The sequence below is a fragment of the Staurois parvus genome, unplaced genomic scaffold (genome assembly GCF_062004578.1).
Source record: "Staurois parvus isolate SC_StPar_1 unplaced genomic scaffold, SC_StPar_1.0 ptg001510l, whole genome shotgun sequence".
Classification (NCBI taxonomy): domain Eukaryota; kingdom Metazoa; phylum Chordata; class Amphibia; order Anura; family Ranidae; genus Staurois; species Staurois parvus.
Window position 1 is genome coordinate 189,771 of NW_028319306.1, and position 19,408 is coordinate 209,178.

Genomic DNA, 19,408 nt, shown 5'->3' on the forward strand with positions numbered 1-19,408 from the left:
GTCCAATACCCTAGGAAACTAGCAGAAAACGAAGGGTCCCACAGAGCGTGGTAGGGTTTTAGGTGTATTCCCAAGGTGTGTCCAGCAAAGCTTTGCCAAGGTCCACTCACCTGAAGTTACCAGCCTATAACCCAGGGTCTATGAATATTGAGCCTGTATCTTGTACTGTACAAGATAGTCTTTTTATGCCTAAGGGGATATTAGGTTGGTTTTAAACATTTTGCAAAGAAAGCCACCACATGGTGATTATTATCCATGTTATTAGGGAAAAAAATTCCATGTGCCCCTTTATTACAGGCCTCGCTTTGTTGCCAAGACCTCGGCTCTCCTGGCTACTAGTTCAAGTCCCAAACTCCATCTATTCATTAAGTAGCTCTCAGTTGTCAATCAAGTGTTCTCACTAGAAATGAAGAAACACATGAAAAACTGCTATACTAGATAGCACACTGGGTATCAATGTTATAAGGACTCCACTTGTGAAGAGAGGATAAAAATGCTGCAGCTGTAGGGAAAAAAAAACACTGGTAGGGAGGAACCTGTATATAGTAATGACAACAAAAATGGACAACAGATAATCCTAGTGCATGACAAAAGAGCCTGTACTGTGTGAAATGCACTAAATAACACAGCAACCAGGGACTCCATCTCACCCTGTGACAGCTCACTCCATGCTCTACTGATTCTCCTTACAGCTGACACGCTGACTCACAGATGCTCAGTTGAGACTAATAAATGGACTGCAGAACTTCAGAAATGCTGCTCCTGGCTTAACAATGAGCCATTCATAGCTGGGACCCTGAACTCCAACTAAAAGCAGAGAAGGATCCAAGCTTCACCTACACATTTTATAATGTCTTTGTACTATGGATGCAGTTGAAACCTTACACTGCTGCTCTTTAGAGATGAGCGAATCGAACCAGGCGAAGTGGAATTTGTTTCGAATTTAAGGAAAAATTCGATTCGCGGCGAATCCGAATATTAGCATACTTCGGGTGCGCGAATCGGATTTTTCCCGATCAGCCGGCAAAAGTGTCCCTGCAGAGAGCTCCGCTATTTCTGACAGTTCTCTGACAGTTCCTTCACATGTACAGCGGTTGAAACATTGTATCTATTTGTTTCCATTTAGGATACAGATGTTTTTATTCGGAAACAGATACAATGTTTCAACCGCTGTAAATGTGAAGGAACTGTCAGAGAACTGTCAGAAATAGCGGAGCTCTCTGCAGATACACTTTTTGCTGTACTGGAATACTTCTTCTTTTCATTCTTCTTCTTTTCATTCTTCTTTTCTTCTTCATGAAAAGAAGAAGAATGAAAAGAAGAAGAAGAATGAAAAGAAGAAGAAGAATGAAAAGAAGAAGAAGAATGAAAAGAAGAAGAAGAATGAAAAGAAGAAGAAGAATGAAAAGAAGAAGAAGAATGAAAAGAAGAAGAAGAATGAAAAGAAGAATGAGAAGAAGAATGAAAAGAAGAATGAGAAGAAGAATGAAAAGAAGAATGAAAAGAAGAAGAAGAAGAAGAATGAAAAGAAGAATGAAAAGAAGAAGAAGAATCTTTTCATTCTTTTCATTCTTCATGAAAAGAAGAATGAGAAGAAGAATGAAAAGAAGAATGAAAAGAATGAAAAGAAGAATGAAAAGAAGAAGAATGAAAAGAAGAATGAGAAGAATGCAAAGAAGAATGCAAAGAAGAATGAGAAGAATGAAAAGAAGAATGAAAAGAAGAATGCAAAGAAGAATGAAAAGAAGAATGAGAAGAAGAAGAAGAATGAAAAGAAGAAGAATGAAAAGAAGAATGAAAAAATGAAAAGAAGAAGAAGAATGAAAAGAAGAATGAAAAGAAGAAGAAGAATCTTTTCATTCTTTTCATTCTTCTTTTCATTCTTCATGAAAAGAAGAATGAGAAGAAGAATGAAAAGAAGAATGAAAAGAATGAAAAGAAGAATGAAAAGAAGAAGAATGAAAAGAAGAATGAGAAGAATGAAAAGAAGAATGAAAAGAAGAATGAAAAGAATGAAAAGAAGAATGAGAAGAATGAAAAGAAGAATGAAAAGAAGAATGAAAAGAAGAAGAATGAAAAGAAGAAGAATGAAAAGAAGAAGAATGAAAAGAAGAAGAATGAAAAGAAGAAGAATGAAAAGAAGAAGAAGAATCTTTTCATTCTTCTCATTCTTCTTTTCATTCTTCTTCTTCTTCTTTTCATTCTTCTTCTTCTTCTTCTTCTCATTCTTCTTCTTCTTCTTTTCATTCTTCTTCTTCTTCTTTTCATTCTTCTTCTTTTCATTCTCTTCATTCTTCTTTTCATGAAGAAGAAAAGAAGAATGAGAAGAATGAGAAGAATGAGAAGAATGAGAAGAATGAGAAGAATGAGAAGAATGAAAAGAATGAAAAGAATGAAAAGAAGAAGAATGAAAAGAAGAAGAATGAAAAGAAGAAGAATGAAAAGAAGAAGAATGAAAAGAAGAAGAATGAAAAGAAGAAGAATGAAAAGAAGAAGAATGAAAAGAAGAAGAATGAAAAGAAGAATGAAAAGAAGAATGAAAAGAAGAATGAGAAGAATGAAAAGAAGAATGAAAAGAAGAATAAGAATGAAAAGAAGAAGAATAAGAATGAAAAGAAGAAGAAGAAGAAGAAGAAGAAGAAGAAGAAGGAAAAGAAGAAGGAAAAGAAGAAGGAAAAGAAGAAGGAAAAGAAGAAGGAAAAGAAGAAGGAAAAGAAGAAGGAAAAGAAGAAGGAAAAGAAGAAGGAAAAGAATGAAAAGAAGAATGAAAAGAAGAAGAATGAAAAGAAGAATGAGAAGAAGAATGAGAAGAATGAAAAGAAGAATGAGAAGAATGAAAAGAATGAGAAGAAGAAGAAGAATGAAAAGAAGAGGAATGAAAAGAAGAGGAATGAAAAGAAAAAGAATGAAAAGAAGAAGAATGAAAAGAAGAAGAATGAAAAGAAGAATGAAAAGAAGAAGAAGAAGAATCTTTTCATTCTTTTCATTCTTCTTCTTTTCATTGTTCTTCTTCTTCTTCTTCTTTTCATTCTTCTTCTTCTTCTTTTCATTCTTCTTTTCATTCTTCTTCTTCTTCTGAGGAAATAGAAAGAAATAAGAAATAGCGGAGCTCTGCAGATACACTTTTTGCCGGCTTGGAATTCTCCTTCTCATCCTTCTCCTTCTTCTCATCCTTCTCCTTCTTCTCATCCTTCTCCTTCTTCTCATCCTTCTCCTTCTTCTCATCCTTCTCCTTCTCCTTCCTCATCTCCAAGGGCATTTAAATTAAAGGTACAGTGTTCTGCACTAATATAAAGGCTCTCTGAAGCCTAGAAACCCTTTTTATAAGTTAAATTCGCAGCGAATAAATTCGCATCGAATCGAATTTCTTCCTCAAATTCGGCGAATCAGCCGAATCGAATTTTTGAATAATTCGCTCATCTCTACTGCTCTTAACTAATTTGTGCTGTCTAAACTATACTCAGAAGGGTGAAGCCTTACCATTCCTATGTTGAAGTGCCATCACTAAGCTGCTTAAGTCTAGTTACTGCCATAAAACTTAAACCCTGTCCTGCCACTGGAATCAGCATTTAAAATTTTAGCCGGATTAATTTCTGCTGTATTATTGCCAAGGCTTTTAGTACCTGCTTACTGCACTGGGATTCTCTGCTGCTCGTTTTTGTTGCTCTCTTCATGATACCATAGAACCAGTCAGTATTTCTTTGCCCTGCTAAACAATCTGGTCATTGACGAGATATACCCATCAACAGAAGCAAAATGGTGTAATACAATAAAACCAGGACCAGAGGAGCTCAAATAAAAAATAAGCTACATAGCAAAAAAAAAAAAAAAAAAAAAAGTACATAGCAGGCTTTTTATAGTGTCTGCTCTTCGGAAAGATGTTTACAAGTTAAAAATAACTGACATATTCACATTAAACGGAAGCTACTTGAGATTTAAGGCAACCTACTGAATAAACTGTAATGATCAGGGATTGTGAATACTCAAAAAAAAAAAAAAAAAAAAAAAAAAAAAAAAAAGGGACTCGTTCCTTACCGACTGGTCGGTTGTCAGTGGAGTATATCCTGTCATTAGGAAGTGCAGACGTGGTGTGGGGATAAGAGAAGCAATCAATCCAATCAAATCATTGTTCATATAGCCTGGGTATCGAAGGGTTGTGGTACTGGCTGACATTATGGTGGAAACCTGAAATAGAGTAATTGACAAGACAATTTCAAGATAAATACAAAAAACTTTTAGATGTGTTTCTTAGCAAACACAATGTACATGGATATTAATGGCTTCCTTATAGCAGAAGTACTGCTACAGGGCGGAACGGGTGCGCAAAATAACGTATATATACACACATGATTTTGCAGTTCTGGGTAGGGGGCGTGCGCAAGCTCTACCTGCGCCGCCATTCACGTTCTCAGCTGTCAATCACTGGGTCCCGGCCGTTTGTAAACATTACAGTTCTCTCCCGTCAGCTCCAGCACACTGCCAAGTGAAGCACTAACACAGGACACAATGTAAAATGGCACACAGTTAACCCTTTGATCGCCCTTCATGTTAACCCCTTCATGCCCAGTGCCATTAGTACAGTTTCAGTGCTTTTTATTAGCACTGATCACTGTATTGGTGTCACTGGGGATGTCAGTAACACCAAGTCAGTTCCACCAGTGTCAAAATGCCCGCCGCAGTCCCGCAATAAGTCGCTGATTGTCGCCATTACTAGTATATTAAAAAAAAAAAAAAAAGGAGAATCCTAGCTAGTATATATACTGCCAATTGTAAACACTATAACTTTCAAGTAAACCAATTAATTTACACGTATTGGGATGTAAGCAGAATACATTTTGTCCTAAATTTATGACAATTTTATTATTTTTTTTTGTTTTTTAAATGGACATGTTTAACCACTAGGGGACCGCCCATAGTATATAATACTGCGGCAAAGCGGCCCCTGCGCGCAGGATCATCCTGTTTACATGCTAGGGGGTGCGCGACCGCCCTACCCGTGGCACCGATCGCGGCTGAGGGTGTCAATCACCGGGTCCTGGTCAGTGATTTACCCGCCAGAGCCTGACGATTACCGGCAAACACTGACAGGGAGCACAGCTGCATTGTTTTCAATGCAGATCTCCTCCTTGTCAGTTTCCAGCACGCTGTTCTGGAGAGCAGAGCTTAGCTTTCCGGGACAGTGTGTAACACTGAAGAACAAACCTCCGCCCCCTAGTAAAACACTCCCCTCACACAGTTAATCCTTTCATTGCCTAAAAATGTTAACCCCTTCCTCCCCAGTGCCATTAGTACAGTGTCAGTGCTTTTTTTTTTGTTTGCACGGATCACTATATTGGTGTCACTGGGGATGTCAGTGACCCCAAGTCAGCTCCCCCCCAGTGTCAGAATGTTCGCCGCAGTCCCGCCATAAGTCGCTGTTTGCAGCTAATATATATATACACATACATATATATACACATACATATATACACACACACACACACACACACACACACACACACACACACACACACACACACACACATATATATATATATACACATATATATACACACACACACACATATATACACACACACACATATATATATATATATATACACACACACACACACATACATACATACACACACACCGCGTTCCAAATTATTATGCAAATTCTATTTAAGTGTCACAAAGATTAAATATTTTGTTTTTCAGTTTAACTCATGGATGGCATTGTGTGTCAGGGCTCTTTTGATCACTGAAAACAATCTCGGCCGGTGAGCCCAAGTTAAGGAAAAACTACTAAAGGACGGTGTTCCACATTATTAAGCAGAGCACCATTTTCAAGCAATATGGGGAAGAAAAAGGATCTCTCTGCTGCCAAAAAGAGTGAAATAGTTCAATGCCTTGGACGAAGTAGGAAAACATTAGATATTTCACGAAAACTTAAGCGTGATCATCGCACTATGAAGAGATTTGTGGCTGATTCAGAGCACTGACGGGTTCGTGCAGATAAAAGCACATTGAGGAAGATTTCTGCAAGATCCATACATCGGATCAAGAGAGCAGCTGCTAAAATACCATAACATAGCAGCAAACAGATATTTGAAGCTGCTGGTGCCTCTGGGGTCCCACGGACATCAAGGCGTAGAATCCTCCACAGTCTTGCAACTGTGCATAAACCTTCTATTCGGCCACCACTAACCAATGCTCACAAGCAGAAACGGCTGCCTTGGGCAGAAAAATACATGAAGACTAATTTTCAAACAGTCCTGTTCACTGATGAGTGCCGTGCAACCCTGGATGGTCCAGATGGATAGAGTAGTGGGTGGTTGGTGGACAGCCACCCTGTTCCAACAAGGCTGCGACATCAGCAAGGCGGTGGTGGAGTCATGTTTTGGGCCGGAATCATGGGAACAGAGCTGGTTGGCCCCTTTAAAGCCCCTGAAGGTGTAAAGATGACCTCTGCAAAGTATGTGGAGTTTATGACTGACCACTTTCTTCCCTGGTACAGAAGGAAGAACTATGCTTTCCGTAATAAAATCTTCATGCATGACAATGCACCATCTCATGCTGCAAAGGTATTCTGCCTCAAAGGCTGTTATGGGGATAAATGGAGAGAAAGTCATGGTGTGGCTTCCATCCTCCCCTGACCTCAATCCTATTGAGAACCTTTGGAGCATCCTCAAGCAAAAGATCTATGAGGGTGGGAGGAAGTTTACATCTAAACAGCAGCTATGGGAGGCTATTCTGACATCTGGCAAACAAATTCAAGCATAAACTGTCCAAAAACTCACAAGTTCAATGGATGCAAGACTTGTGAAGCTGCTATCAAATAATATGTTAAAATGTAAAGTGACCAGTTAAAATGTTTAAAAAGTTAAAATGTTGTTAAAAGTTTGATTTCAGTAAATATGCTGCAAACACAATAAATGAAAATTTTTCGGTTCTTACAACCTATAAAGTGTTTTGAAACTTACCGTGCGTAATAATTTGGAATAGTGCATTGTAAGTGTTTTATGATTAAAATAAATACTGTTATCATTAGGAGGTTTGTTCAATAAAATTTGAATTGTACGCTTAATAGTTGATAACATGATAATTATGCTGTTATTTACATCAATTATTTAGGTAAATGAGAAAAATATAAATTTGCACAATAATTTGGAACACGGTGTGTATATGGTACCCCATATGGAAAAGGGATGACACCAAGTCCCAAACTATCTTGCCACTGCTCCCCATGTAGCCTGGGCATCTGGGGTGCTCCACATGACTACCTTTTCCCTGATAAATCCAAAACATATGTATAGCATGTTGAGCTCTCACAGGTCTTATACATCTTGACCCCATATCTGGCACACTTGCTGGGGATAAATTGTTTGAATGCAAGGCAGCCAGAAAAATTAATGAGGGACTCAAACGCAGATTTTTTGCTGGGGAGTATAAACATCTGCAAATTTTTGTTTAAGGTGATTTGCGAGGGGCTGAATTTTGTGGAGCAGGTCAAATTCAGGGTCACTTAAAGGACGACAGAGTGTATTGTCATTGAAATGCATAAAACACATTATACTCTCATATCTATGCCTGGCCATGGCAGCAGAGAACACGGGCATATGATGAATCGGGTCTGTGGATCGATACAACTGCAATTAATTTTTTTTGCCCATGTTGAGGGTTAGGTCCAAAAAAAAAAAAAAATGTAAATTCGGCAACTGTAATGGGTTTCCATGTGAATGGTCTGGCAAGGTTTGAATTTGGGTTGGCGGCGATAAATTGTTGTGCATATAAATTGCTTTGATCCACAATCAATGCATACAGATATTCTGTGAAAAACATCTCCAAAAAATCAAGGGGAGTAGTTAAATTTGCTGTTTCCACCTGAATTCCGGGTTGGGCAGTGAATGAGGCAAGTACGGGTGCTGCAAAATTTGTGGGCTGCCAATCGGGATTTGCAAGCACATTCGGAAGGATACTATGGGTTCGATGGGCTTATGTGCGAATTCTTGGTGGTTGTGGGACAATACTTGTGCTCACCAGTGCACCAGCTTGATCTGCATTTATGGGACTCGCCACATCACCAAGTCATACTGCAGTGCTGGTATTATTATACAGGATTTATATAGCACCAGTTTGCTCAGCACTTTACAATATAATGGGAGACAATACAGCAACAATACAGTTCAATACAAGAGGACCTGATCCTGGGAATTTACAATCTAAGAGGTATGTGAAAGACCAGGATGTAATAGGCCACTAGTGCTTGCCAGTTCACCAAAAAATAGCGTGGCAATAGTACTGGCACTCTGCTGCATATGAGAGTCATCAAAATTTACCAGCAAGTGCTAACAGAGATCAGGCCTGATTCTGCAAACACTGCGGTTTTGTGTGCAATGTATCAAGTGACAGTAACCTACTAACACTGCACTTGCAAGGGGAGAAAGGGGGGGGTAAGCGTAGGGGCTAAACGCAGGTGCCAAGGCTGATCCCGCTAACGCTGCATTTTTTGGGACGCTATACTAATGTGAACGCTGGTATAGTGCTGATCTGATCAAAGTTATTGATCCGTTCAGACACTATACTAGCAATGGAGGTTTGAGCGTCTTTTTGGCAATCAAGGGGTTAAATGTGATAACTGGTGTACTGATGGGCAATCTGACACTATCTGGGAGGGGCGTGAAAACCACAGGATATGTGATTTTTATTCAAGCGTGCCACTATTTAGACATTTGTACAATCTTGTAACTGGCGCATGTGGTACTGTGCAAACTAATGTGTGCCCAGCATTAGAAGTGGGTAGATGCAGGGTGGTATATTCTAATGGTGGGCATACCACACACTTTCTGGCAGAGATTTCTTCACTTTTGTTTAATGCAGCCCACAGGCTGCATACAAAAAAAAAAAAAAAAAAAAAAAGAAAAAGGAAGGAACATAGCATATATATCCAACAAGGATCAGCGATGTACTGGTACATTCCTGGACTTTGAATGGTTATACCAGGACAATGCCTACAGCTGCAGGCATCATCCTGGTATCGTTTTTTTTAAGCCGGCGATCGGCTTTCATGTAAAAGCAATCCTAGTGGCTAATTAACTGCAGGATTGCTTTTACAAGCAGCGAGAGATGATGCCCCGCTGCCTTCCACGGCCTTCTCGGGCAGTCCAGTGCCATCGGGGGAACCTGAGAATGTGGCCGGTGTTTCTGCCAGCTGACCACAGAGCTGATTGGAGACCAGAATGGTGCCAATCATCTCTACAGTCTAAGAAATCGGAAGCTACGAGCATTTCATCACTTCAGTTCAGCCGGATATAAACAGCGCCATTTGTAAATTGGGAAAGCATCTGATCACATCGATCTTGGTTTTATGAGATAATTGATTGATTAGCACCTTCTGAGTCCTCCCAAACCCCCCCCCCCCCTCTATCCTTCTCCTCCTTTGAGGGCCACTGCATCCGACTTTTCTCTCCAACCCCCGAGGATTGCTGTGATCTACCGGCCTCTTGGACCCGTATCCCGCTTCCTCGATGACTTTTCCGCCTGGCTACCCTTCTTTCTCTCTTCCGAGCTACCCACCATCATCCTTGGAGACTTCAACATCCCTGTCAACATCAATAACCCGGCTACATCTCAATTCCTCCACTTAACCTCCTCTTTTGCACTCGCTCAGTGCATACAATCCACCACCCACTCCGACGGGAACATCCTGGACCTCGTCTTCTCCCATCTCTGCGCCCCCCACAACCTCACAAATACCCTATTCCCTCTCTCTGACCACAAACTTATCACCTTCTCTGTCTCCTCGTCCTCAAACGCCTACCCTTCCAAATGTCAAACTATTACCAGTCGAAACCTCCGCAACCTGAACCCTGCCCCCTTCCACTCTGCAGCTGATCAACTTTACGACAGCATCCTTCCCGTCCTGCCCCGACTGCCTATAACAACTCGCTGTCATCAGCTCTAGACTCGCTAGCACCTTTAACCACACGAAGCATCAGACCCCGACTGCTCCAGCCCTGGCAGACCGATCATACCAAAACTCTCAAGTGACGCAGTCGTGCGCTGGAGCGACTATGGTGCAAAACCAGATCCGTTCACCCGCTATAAATCTGCTTTCCACACCTACAGCTCCTCCCTCCACGCTGCCAAACAAGCCTACTTTCTGACCCTCATCAATACCCTCTCCTCCAATCCTTGCCGGCTCTTCTCCACTTTCAACTCTCTACTCTCTCCGCTCTCACCTCCACCCAGTACCTCACTCACCGCCCTCGAGATTCCCAATCACTTCAAAAACAAGATTGACACCATTCGCAGGGACATCGCTGCTGCTCAGACCTCCACCCCACCTACCTCCTCTCACACAGCAACCCCCTCAACACCCCTCCGCCTTGGCCTCACCACTGTTCAGACCTCCACCCCATCTAACATCCATCTAACCCCATCTAACATCCCTCACACAGAAGCCCCCTCAACACTCCACTCCTTCGACCTCACCACCACTGAGGAGGTCACTAAGGTCTTCTCTGAAGCCCGCCTCACCACCTGTCCCCTCGACCCTGTCCCCTCACAACTCCTACGATCTCCCTCCTCCTCCATCCTACGCTCCCTCACCCACATCTTTAATCTCTCCCTCTCTTCTGGAGCATTCCCCTCTCCTCTGAAGCACACACACATCACTCCCATACTTAAAAAGCCCACCCTGGACCCCACCAACCCGAACAACCTTAGACCCATCTCCCTGCTGCCATTTACATCCAAACTTCTTCAGCGCTTAATCTATACTCGGCTAAGCTCCCACCTCAACGACAACAACCTCCTCGACCCCCTACAGTCCAGCTTCCGTCCCCTACACTCCACCGAAACCGCCTTACTCAAACTCAAAAACAACCTGCTAACCGCCAAAGCCAATGGCCACTATTCAATGCTCCTACTCCTTGACCTCTCCGCGGCGTTCGACACAGTCGACCACCCCCTCCTCCTCAAGAAAACTATACTCCCTTGGCCTCAGAGACTCCGCTCTATCCTGGCTCTCATCCTACCTATCACAACGCTCCTTCAGCATTACCTATAGCACTACCACCTCCCCCCCCACTCCCTCTATCTGTTGGGGTCCCTCAAGGCTCTGTCCTCGGGCCCCTTCCCTTCTCCATCTACACCTCCTCCCTTGGCCAACTGATGCACTCTCACGGGTTCAACTACCACTTCTATGCCGACGACATGCAAATCTATCTCTCGACCCCTCGCCTCACCCCTTCAGTCTCCGCCCGAATCACCAGCCTACTGAACGACATAGATTGGATGTCGCTCCGCTTCCTTAAACTGAACTTCTCCAAAACCGAGCTCCTAGTCTTCCCCCCAGCCCACGCACCCCCCCCCCCCCCCACTGACTTCTCCATCACGTCCAACCATGCCACCATCAAGCCCACCCCTCAAGCCAGAGTACTTGGTGTCAGACTAGACTACAATCTGTCCTTCCAGCCCCAAGTCCAATCGCTAACAAATACATGCAGACTCCGCCTCCGCAACATTGCCAAAATATGCCCATTCCTAACCCCTGAAACTACTAAGCAGCTCATCCACTCCCTCATCATATCACGACTCGATTACTGCAACTCTCTCCTCACTGGCCTGCCTCACCACAGGCTATCCGCACTTCAGTCGATCCTGAATACGGCGGCCAGACTCATCCACCTTACCAACCGCTGCATTTCCGCCACCCCCCTTCTGCCAATCCCTCCACTGGCTTCCGATTGCCCAACGTACAAAGCTGTCCATAATTCTGCCCCAAACTACATCACCGACCTAATATCCAAATACCACCCAAAACACACTCTCCGCTCATCACAAGACCTCCTTCTCTCTAGTTCCCTGATCTTCTCCTCCCATGCCCACCTCCAGGACTTCTCCAGGGCATCACCCATCCTCTGGAACTCTCGACCCCAATCCATCAGACTATCACCCACTCTCTTCTCCTTTAGGCGCACCCTAAAAACCCACCTCTTCAGGGAAGCCTACCCCACCCTCTGCTAACTGCCGATCTCCTCCACTCTCCCTACAACTCCATCCCCCCCAGCTTTTCCTCCCGTACCACTATCCCCTCCCTGCTAGATTGTAAGCTCCAAGGAGCAGGGCCCTCGAACCCCTTGTGTTTCGCACTGTATTGTTATTGTACTGTCTCATGTATTGTCCCCCATTGTACTGTACAGCGCTGAGCGAACTGTTGGCTCTATATAAATACTGTATAATAATAATAATAATAATGTAAGGGCAGAAGAGAGACCTAGAGTCTGACAGACCCCAGATTTCTCAAAAAAGAATATAGGACAATGCCCATTGAAGTTATAGGGGATATTTGCATTCCCTGTGATAGCATTAACAGTGATTTAAAAAAAAACAAAAAAAAAACAAAAAAAAAACAAAACCTTGCCCCCCCCCTGCGCACGCACACCTGTGTGCACCAGCATTGACCCTGTGCTGGTATGTAAACACCGGTTGCACCATGCATGTGAGGTATCACCGTGAACATCAGATCAAGGGCAGTAATTCTAACACTAGACCTCCTCTGTAAATCTAAAATGAGAGCTTGTAAAGGCTTGTAAAACATTGCCTATGGATATTAAAAACGTATGCAGTTTGTAGCCATTGCACGGGGCATGCGCTCTCTTAAATCATGTCATGTTTGGTATCAATTTATACGGCATACCATCATCTTTTATATGTTACCAAATAATTGGCCAATATATTGTGTTTTTGAGCACAAAAAAAAAAGTATTTTTTTTTTAACCACTTGAGCCCCAGAGGATTTACCCCCCTTAATGACCAGGCCTTTTTTTGCTGTTTGGCGCTGCACTAATTCAAATGATAATTGCGCGGTCATGCAATGCTGTACCCAAACGAAATTTATGTCCTTTTTTTCACGCAAATAGAGCTTTCTTTTGGTGGTATTTTATCACCTGTGCGCTTTTTATTTTTTGCGCTATAAACAAAAAAACCACGAAACTTTTGAAAAAAAACAATATTTTCTACTTTCAGCTATAAAAAATATATCGTAAACTAAAAGTTAGTCATAAATTTAAGCCAAAATGTATTCTGCTACGTGTTTTTGGTAAAAAAAATCCCAATAAGTGTATATTGATTGCTTTGTGTGAAAGTTATAGCGTCTACAAACTATGGTATAGATACTGTAATTTATGCCTTTTTTTGCTATACGGCGCTGCACTAATTCAAATAATAATTGCACGGTCACGCAATGCTGTACCCAAACGAAATTTACGTCCTTTTTTTCACACAAATAGAGCTTTCTTTTGGTGGTATTTGATCACCTGTGCGCTATTTATTATTTGCGCTATAAACAAAAAGACCACAAAAATTTTGAAAAAAAAACAATATTTTCTACTTTCAGCTATAAAAAATATATCGTAAACTCAAAGTTAGTCATACATTTAAGCCAAAATGTATTCTGCTACAGTTTTTGGTAAAAAAAATCCCATGCATTAGCGGGCAAACTGGCGCTATCTAGGAGGGGCGCTAACACTATCGGAAGTCACCAGTGACACCAATACAGTGATCAGTAAAAATCTGTTCACTGTAATCAATGACACTGGTGACAGGGCAGTGAAGGGGTTAACTGGGGGGCGACCAAGGGGTTAAATGGGATTTCTGGTGCACTAGCGGGCAAACTGGCGCTATCTGGGAGGGGCGCTAACACTATCGGAGGTCGCTAGTGACACTGACACAGTGATCAGTGAAAATTGGTTCACTGATCAGTGACACTGGTGACAGGGCAGTGAAGGGGTTAACTGGGGGGGGATTAAGGGGTTAAATAGGATTACTGGTGTACTAGCGGCCAATCTGGCGCTATCTGGGAGGGGCGCTAACACTATCGGAAGTCGCTAGCGACACTGATACAGTGATCAGTAAAAATTGGTTCGACTAGCTCTCGGCTAGGAGCCGCTCCCCGACCTCCCTGGTGACCCTAAGGAACCGACTCACCGGAGTCTGGAGGGCCGTGGAGTGGAGCCCGGAGAGCCGGAGATGGGAGCCGGACGGGGGCTGCAGTGACGAGCCGGACCCTCCGGTGCTTGGTGAGAGAGGGATCCGGACGGCTGGAAGGTGGAGTGACGTGGCGGGGGCGTGTGACCAGACGCGAAGGACCTCTGGGAGAGGAGGAAGCCGGCTGGCCGCCTGATTTGACAGGGAGACGCCGGCTCGCGGTACCGGCTCTATGTTGCCCACAACCCCCGGCTAACTGCTGCCTATAACCTCCGGCTAGCTACTGTCTGTAGCCCCCGGTATACTGTTGCCTGGGGCCAACGGATAGCTGACTCTTCGACCCTGGGTCAGGGAGCCTGGGAGCGCCAGGAGACCCACCCTGCATCTCTGGGACGAAGTCTAGCGAGAAAAACAGGAGGTGCAGAGTTGGAAGCCCAGAGGAATCCCCCCCAGGACAGAGCTGCTGTGAAGACCTTCCACCCAAGCTTGGAGTCATCATCCTGGGAAGAGAAGGGTGAGTGAGAGCTGTTGGGGGTCTATTGTATACTGGACTCCTGAGTGACATTGGGGAACAAGGGCTTAAGGAGGAGAGGGGAGGATTCCCTGGGTTCAGAAGAGAAGAGTCCCACGTGCCCCTATAAGAGCATAAGCAAACTCAGTAAACCTGTCTGGATCACAAACTATAGAGGAGAGGTGCAACCCCACCTAGAGAAAATAGAAGACAAAAGACTTATAGAGGATATGAAGAATAAAGGTCCTAAGGGAGCAGGGCTCAAAGGGTCTCAATCAGGCACGATAAAGAAATTTACATCATATGGAAACATTACGCCAGAAAGGGCCCAAGGCGCAAGCACTAAAGGGGAAATGGACACTAGCTTAGGAAACAGTCCGAGACTATCACTGGGTATGAACAGCAGTTGTAGCCAACAAATAGCGGATGGCATGGGGAAAAAAAAAGAACTTGATGGTGATCTACAAGTTCCGAATAAGAAGGAGATGATAGAAATGTTTCAAAGTTTGGAGAAAACGATAAAACATGAAACGACAGCTATTCGAAACGATTTAGGGCATCTGCTAACGAGAATGGAAGAAACAGAGGATAAAGTTAAAACCCAGGCCCAAACCATAGATAATCTAAGGAAAAAAATAACCCATTTGGAGAAAACCCAGAAAAAATTGTTCTACAGGATGGAAATTCAAGAAAATAAAGAAAGAAGGTCTAACCTTAGGGTACGAGGAATTCCAGAGTCTGCAAAAGGGGAAACATTATATGAACTAGTTAAAAAAATCTTAAACTCTATAAGAGACAGACCTGAAACAGAAATGATTGAACTGGATGGAGTGTTCAGAATAGGAAAGTTCAAACAAGATACTGAGAGGGAAAGACCGAGAGATATAGTTGTCCAGTTCCAGAAATTTGGGGTCAAAAATGTGATTTGGAAGAAGATCAAGGGAAGATCGTTAATTAAGTATGGAGATTTGACTATTCAAATTTTTGCGGATTTAACATCAGAGACTCTATGGAGAAGGAGATCCCTGAGACCCCTGTTAGAGCAAATGAGAAAACAGAACGTGCAATATAGATGGGGTACTTCAGCATCTCTAATTGGCTGGAAAAATGGGGTTACAGCATACCTGAGATTCCCGGAGGAACTGAGAGATTTTTATGATAGACTGGATTTGCAAAGAGTGGAGATAGCGGGGTGGGAAGAAGAGAAGAAAAAGGAGATATGGATGATCCGGGAGAGGAGGACTGGCAGCGGGTTGGGGGGAGGGGGAGGGGGGTTCTGGGGTTGGGGGAAGGGGGAGGGGGGTTCTGGGGTTGTGGAGGGGGGGGGAGGGAGAGATAAACAGAAAATACGCTTTTCTTTTTCTCTCTCTTGTTCCCTTGCCCCCCTTGTTGAGGCGGAAGTCCCTCTGGAGGCTCCGGTTGAGGGGGGGAAGTAAAGGTTATTGCTGAGCCTAGTTGATAGAGAAAGGGGAGCTAGAGAGGTCGGAGGAAAGGTGAGCCGTCCATGGGCGGAGTCTACGCCCAATATTTTAAATCAACTGTGGAAACAGTTCCACAAATGATTTGTAGGCAGTTTATAAGCCTAAAAATGGGTAGGGGAAAAATAAGAGGGGGGGAGATGGGGGTGGGGTGGGGGGGAGGGGTAGTGGGGCTAATATTCTGCAAGACATTCGGGCCTAATAGGAGGAGACGAATTAGAAGAGAGATAGACAAAATCAAGAAGGATGGAAGAAATACAGTTTATAACATATAATGTGAATGGGTTGAACTGTCCTGGGAAAAGATTTAAGTTGTTTAAAGAGTTACATCACAGAGCAACGTCAGTGGTATTTTTGCAGGAGACACATTTTGAGATAGAATCAAATGTGAAACTAAAATCCAAATATTATCCTACATGGTATTACGCTGACTCTCCAATTAAAAGAGCAAAGGGGGTGGCAATAGGATTGGCAAAGAATATGAGATTTGAGTTGGAAGATAGAAGGACTGATCCGGAAGGGAGATTCCTGTTTTTGAAAGGTAAACTACAGGGAATTGAACGTACACTAGCCAATATATATTGCCCCAACAAGAAACCTGAGATCTTTCTGAAGGGTTTGCTAAAAAAATTGATAGATTTTAAAAAAGGGCGTTTGATAATAGCAGGAGATTTAAATCTTTGTATGGACCCACAAAAGGATGCAACTTCCCTTGTGCAGAGAGAAGGGGGTAGGTCCCTGAGAGCCTTGAAGAAGGCGATCCACGAGTACCAACTGGTGGACACATGGAGAATGATGCATATGAAAGACAGAGACTATTATTATTATTATACAGTATTTATAAAGCGCCAATAGTTCGCTCAGCGCTGTACATTACAAAGGGGGACAGAACATGTGACAGAACAATACCAATACAATGCAAAACATGAGGGGATCAAGGGCCCTGCTTTTTCGAGCTGACTATACCTTCTTCTCTAATGCACATGAGATATACTCGAGACTGGATTACATTCTAATAGATCATCAACTCATTGAAATGCTGGTTAAAATAGAAATAGAGACAAGAACTTTTTCGGACCATGCCCCAGTCGTAATGAAAATGGGATGGGGAAAAAGGTGGACGGGAGGTTTAGGATGGAGGTTAAATGAGGCCCTTCTCTTGGATGAGGATATTGTGCAGAAGATCAGGGAAGAGATTAAGGTATATTTCAAAGAGAATGAGACAGAGGAAGTATCGACAGCTACAGTATGGAAAAGTCATAAGGTATATATAAGAGGAACCTTGATTGCGATGGGAGCAAGGAAGAAAAAAGAAAGAAGAGAGAGGGTTAGTGGACTCTTAAAGGAAATCCTGGATTTGGAGCAGATACATAAGAAGAAAATAACAATAGAAACAAGACAGAAAGTAAGGGATAAAAAAGACGAATTAGAGAGATTGATGGAAGAGGAGAGGAGAAGAGTAAGAGGAGATATGTTTATTAAAATAGATGAGTGGAAATATCACCAATTAAAATGTTTCATTGGAACTCTCCCAAAACCCTTGAGATTAAAAAAGGAGTGGAATATGTTTGAAAGGCTATTAGAAACACGTAGAGATGGGAAACACGGTGTTACAAAAATGTATAGAATACTCACAGAATTAGACACAGACACAAAGTTAATTTTTATAACAAACTGGGAAAGAGATATGGAGGTGGTGATAGATGAAGATCAACGGAATAAGATATTTAGATTAGTTCACGAGAGTGTTAGTATGAGAGAAGTTGAGATTAACTATAAATGTTTGACACGATGGCATATTACACCGAGCACTGAACACAGGATGAGGGGGGAGAATTCAAAAATGTGTTGGAGAGGGTGTGGGGAAGAGGGCACGGTGTTCCACATATGGTGGCAATGTCCAAAAATTCAGGTTTTCTGGAAGACAATAGTCAATTTAATAGAAATAATATGTCAGGGATCCCCTCGATCCCTGCCGCGATGGTCCCGGCGCAGGCGCACTGCTCCGCCCTGTACACGGGCACTAGGTTCGAGTTCGCGCATGCGCAGTAGAAGCCGCGGCCGCCCGCTGGGCACCAATGGCAGCGCAGGGCGGGATATTTAAATGTCCCTGAGCTGTCATTTCGTTGCCTTCTGGTCTTACTTGCTTCCTGTGATTCTGAACCTGTGCCTTGTAAGTTTATTGACCCGGATTGTTCTTGACCTGCTGATTTCTCCTGCCCAGACCCTTGCTTTGCCTGACCTCTCTCCCTGGATGCCCCTCATTAGATCTGACCTACTGTTGCTGACCTGGCGTGTGACCCGACGATTCTCTGCCTGCTCCCTTGTACCTTACCGTCCTCTACGTTACCAACTCGGCCTGTCTGACTTCGCACTTGCTCAGCCATCCATCCATCCAATCGGGGTCACCCGACCTCCTCACATCTGGCTCTCCCTGGTTGGAGCCCCTGGCGAACACCCCTACCACTGACAGGTGTGCTCAGTAGTGGCGACCTGGTCTCGGGGTACTACAAGTCCATCTCCACCATCAGGGGCCCTGGTGAACAAGTACCCTGGGGCTTAGACTCCGCGCTCTGGGCACGCCTGACCAGTGGAGTGCTAGTGGTGCCGCTCGGCGGTCCCTCACATAACTGGAAATTACATAGGATTAGACACCATGTGTCTCCTACATAATGTTGAGACAACAGTGAATAAATATAAAGAATCAGGTGTATGGTACTACTTAAGTGCTGCAAAAGGGTTGATTACCAAGTTTTGGTGGAAGACAGAGGTGCCGACGGAGGAGGATTGGATCAATAGGGTAAACCAGATTAGCAGAATGGAAAAATCTGCTCATATTCAGGAAGATAGGTTGAAACTATACTATTCGCGATCGGAAAAATGGGAAAAATCAGGATTGAAAGAGAAATATAGAAAACTCTAAACTAGGAAGTTACTTGAAGTTATTGCGCCTAGAGAGATTGGAGATCTTGCAGAAGGGAGAGAGGGGGGAAGGGGGGAAAAGGTGGGTCTGGAGGGATGGGAAAGAAAAGAGGTAATTAGAAGGGATAAGGTAGAAATATATTGATTATTTATATGTATTGTGTCTCTTCTTATGGAATTTTTGTAATAATTTGAAAAATTAATAAATATTTAAATAAAAAAAAAAAAAAGTAAAAATTGGTTCACTGATCAGTGACACTGGTGACAGGGCAGTGAAGGGGTTAACTGGGGGGGGGGGGATCAAGGGGTTAGACAGGACTACTGGTGTATTAGTGGGCAAACTGGCGCTATCTGGGAGGGGCGCTAACACTATCGGAAGTCGCCAGCGACACTGATACAGTGATCAGTAAAAATCGCTTCACTGATCAGTGACACTGGTGACAGGGCAGTGAAGGGGGTTAAATGTGACCTAGAGTGTTCTAAATGTCAGTGTGTAGTGTTTTACTCACTGTTTGGATGTCTT

The 19,408-nt window shown here is 43.2% G+C and overlaps 1 protein-coding gene across 1 annotated transcript in view; it reads right to left on the reverse strand.

Annotated features, from left to right (window-relative positions):
* Window positions 1-19,408, reverse strand: part of LOC149435438 (tubulin gamma-1 chain) — a 319,259-nt gene that overhangs the window by 183,211 nt on the left and 116,640 nt on the right. Inside the window, exon 8 of the mRNA XM_089662652.1 lies at window positions 4,036-4,185. Coding sequence (XP_089518778.1) covers window positions 4,036-4,185 — 150 coding nt within the window. The remainder of the gene's footprint in view (window positions 1-4,035; window positions 4,186-19,408) is intronic.